At 37.0% G+C, this 4,066-nt stretch overlaps 1 protein-coding gene across 1 annotated transcript; it reads left to right on the forward strand.

Annotated features, from left to right (window-relative positions):
- LOC132850691 (uncharacterized) lies at positions 1-3,093 on the forward strand. Its single transcript, XM_060877354.1, has 5 exons — positions 1-244; positions 689-794; positions 952-1,068; positions 1,235-1,313; positions 1,630-3,093. Exons 1-5 carry the CDS (start codon positions 39-41, stop codon positions 1,722-1,724), a joined length of 603 nt encoding a protein of 200 aa, XP_060733337.1. The 5' UTR covers positions 1-38; the 3' UTR covers positions 1,725-3,093.
- Positions 3,094-4,066: the final 973 nt, after the last annotated feature.

Here is a 4,066-nt window from a genome sequence, read left to right on the forward strand (position 1 = left end):
TAGGAAGAGGAAGATAAGGAAGACGCTGGTCTGTACAGATGGGATGTGTAAGGCTGACGGGCATGAAGAGTGAATCTAAAGAGTTGTTGAGCGATGAGACGGCTGGGGACACCTTTGGTCCTGCTGCAAGCCCTGAGCACAGGGTGGGGTGTATGTCCGTTATGGGCATGTTACTGCTCGGGGTCGGTGGACTGCTGTCTGTCCTGGCTGCAGGACCACTGCACGCTCATTGCTCAGTCACATGGTAGGTATGACATCATAACCTGCTGCACACAGATACACAGCTTTAAAACAGAATCTAGTAAAATCATCTACTCGTCAACCTCCATATTGTGTAGTGGTAACTAGTGTATAATATTATTATTATTATTATTATTATTATTATTATTATTATTATTATTATTATTATTATTAATAATAATAGTAGTAGTAATAACGGTATTATTATTGTTATTATTATTATGAATGATAATATTAACATTATTATCATTAACAATAATAATAATAATAATAATAATAATAATAATAATAATAATATGAACATGTCGTGTAATAACATAAAGGATATATGCACACGTGAAGGCTTGTGCTTGTGGGCTGCGTGAGCCTATTTCTGCCATTCAGTTATCTGTTTATTAATAGAAAAATATGTAAGTATTGTAAGGTAATGTCATCCTGATGTTTACAGGACTGTAGACATCCCATGCTTCGATGCCTCCTCCCTTCTGGTAAACCAGATAAAAGAGTGGACAACAGATCACTGTCCCCTGAAGAGCCAAAAGTGTCTGTTCTCTGTGAGTATCTATGCACATGCAGAGAGAGAGAGAGAGAGAGAGAGAGAGAGAGAGAGAGAGAGAGAGATCGATCAGTAATCAGTTAAATGTATTAGTTTGGTAACAAGGTGAATTTGCAGGCACTTGACTAATAAAATACTCCATATTCCTGTGGTAGCTGACATCTGTAATTGGTGATGATATAATTGCCACTCACACCACTCCAGTAATGAGGTTCATTGATGACATCACATTTAACTTCAGCAGCACAAGCTCAGACAGCTGTGAGATTAAGGTACGTACATTCAATGGATGTAATTTTCTAATATCAAAAATCAGCATAAATAAATGTCTCTCTGTTAGCATTATCAATAACTACAGTTATTTAATATAATATGACTAAAATAAGAGATTCCGTCTTGCTTCTTCCTCACTTTATTTCTCTTAAACTTGCCCTACAGGGTCACTCTACATCTCGTAGTTGGTACACCATATTAGATTCAGGAAGCAACTACCTGAATATGTACAGTCTTATGAGAGGTGAGTTACAGTACAGCTTGTTGTTTTTGCCTCCTGTCCTGCCATTTTATCATAAAAACTTAATCTCTGTGCTAGAAACAAACTCTACAAATCCCACCAGAGACAAAAAGGAAAACTATAATCAATGTTTCTTACCCTTGCAGGGTGATATTGTTGCTCTTCAAATGTTTAATATTTTCTATTATTAAATGTAATTTTCAGAACGTGCAAAGTCTACAAATGGAAAAATCAACAATGCAACAATGCATACAAACATATGTATACTACATGAAAGTATTGCACTTATAAATTGTTCTTGTTCTTCTTCTCTTTTTAGCCAGTGGTCTGTCCTCAGCACCAAGCTTCACTGAGTCCACCAGTGACCGAACGTGTACACAATACTCCTCCATTAGACTGAAACTGAACTCATAAATGTCACTTCTCACTCATGCTAGACCCAGCGATGTTCTCACATTAGTACTAGTTACATAAATAACTTGTTCAATGAACCCTGAAGAGCCAGCAGGAATATCTTCTAACAAAATCACACAGTTATGAATAATGCAGTATTCACTATACATTCTGATGTCAATCGGCCATTCTTGGTTCAAAATGGCAATGAGCCCTGGATTTTTAAACCATGGTTACATGAGTACCAACAATATCATAAGGAAAAAATAATTCTTAGGATTGCCTTGAAAGGTTGTCAGAGATGATCACAATGATCAGCTCAGACTTTCTGGAGTGAAAGAAGAGCTAAATGAAGCCCATATGGAGAAGTGGAATGTTATGTTTGGGGATGTTATACTGTTGATATGGTGATGACGTCCACCATACAGTTGGCTAGCCACTGCTTAGACAAGGTAGCTCCCTGAGTCCTACCGCAATACAGGATAAACAGTTGATCTTAGGATCAGATGGTTGCCAGCAGTAACACCATAAGGCACATACTGGGCTCAGAAAACAATGCCCTACAGGCTCATCCTCAATGTACTCTTCAACAGTTTCACATTCAATGCAATATTTAAATTTTTCACCAGGGAGTCATTCAAACATTTTTACTCAGCAATTGGATATTCGCATGTGAGTATTGTGCTTTATCTGGTGAGACCAGCAGTGATGTGACACCAGCATCAACAGCAGGCATGAAGCTAAAACTGACCTATTTGTGCTTTATTGTATTAGTGTCATAAGAGTGTTAGCGTTATTATAAGTGTTAATACATATACATTTGTTTGTGTATAATTTTTTTTAAGACATTGTTAAAAAACAGCATTCAATGTTGTGGTTGGGTGGTAGGTAGTCATCAGTCTGGAAAAACCTCCATCCATAATCTAATAAAGTGCAAGAAGGATGAGTGACCACTGAGGCCTGGGGAAGTCTTAAGAGCTAGTTGGTGTTTTTCTCTTAGGGGCAAAATAAAGCAAATAAAACTCAGCTACTAACAAAATAACAAGTATTTATAATGACAAGTATTTACTTTTTTATTTGCAAAGAATTCAGCAAATTATATTCACCCCTACCTTCAGTATTATGGGCTTTTTGGTGTAGCTGCATGAGAGATAATCTGAAATATTGTTATGCGGGGAATCAGAATGTTTTATCGCAATTCTCTTGTGTTTTTGACACTGCACTAAAAGCTTGATAAAAAAATGCTACTACTGATCTATAAAGCAGTGAATGGCTTTACCACACAGTATCTGATTGTTTCGTTTATCATCATCCAACATGGCTGCATACTGTCATTTTTCATTTAACAAGATTTTTTCTTCTCTCTCTCTCTCTCTCTCTCTCTCTCTCTCTCTCTTGATCTTAGGATCAGATGGTTGCCAGCAGTAACACCATAAGGCACATACTGGGCTCAGAAAACAATGCCCTACAGGCTCATCCTCAATGTACTCTTCAACAGTTTCACATTCAATGCAATATTTAAATTTTTCACCAGGGAGTCATTCAAACATTTTTACTCAGCAATTGGATATTCGCATGTGAGTATTGTGCTTTATCTGGTGAGACCAGCAGTGATGTGACACCAGCATCAACAGCAGGCATGAAGCTAAAACTGACCTATTTGTGCTTTATTGTATTAGTGTCATAAGAGTGTTAGCGTTATTATAAGTGTTAATACATATACATTTGTTTGTGTATAATTTTTTTTAAGACATTGTTAAAAAACAGCATTCAATGTTGTGGTTGGGTGGTAGGTAGTCATCAGTCTGGAAAAACCTCCATCCATAATCTAATAAAGTGCAAGAAGGATGAGTGACCACTGAGGCCTGGGGAAGTCTTAAGAGCTAGTTGGTGTTCTCTCTCTCTCTCTCTCTCTCTCTCTCTCTCTCTCTCTCCCCCTCTCTCTCATTCTCTCTCTCTCTATAGCAGTATTATCTTCCCTGAATTTGAATTCATTTTTGATCATTTGCATGTCTTTGTTAATATTTATGTGATTTATGTTCTAAATAATTAAAAAAAATTTTTTTTATCATTTTTCCCCAACTAATATTTCCATAACCCGAGGTAGTTCGGATAAAGCGGTAGAAAATGAATGAATGAATGAATGAATGAATAATATTTGCATATCTGTTTGAGCCAGTTTGGTCTTCTGACATCTTATGTAGCTCTACAGACCACTAGAGGGCATTGGCAGCCCACTTGTAGTCCTTAGCTTAGTGGTTGAGAAACCCCTGTATATAGCAGACTGATTGTGCTCCCACTTGGACTGATTTTGAATGTATTTTGCAAGTTAAAATGTGAGAGTGGAGCTCAAAAACAGCTGT

The sequence above is a fragment of the Tachysurus vachellii genome, chromosome 8, assembly GCF_030014155.1.
Source record: "Tachysurus vachellii isolate PV-2020 chromosome 8, HZAU_Pvac_v1, whole genome shotgun sequence".
Classification (NCBI taxonomy): Eukaryota; Metazoa; Chordata; class Actinopteri; order Siluriformes; family Bagridae; genus Tachysurus; species Tachysurus vachellii.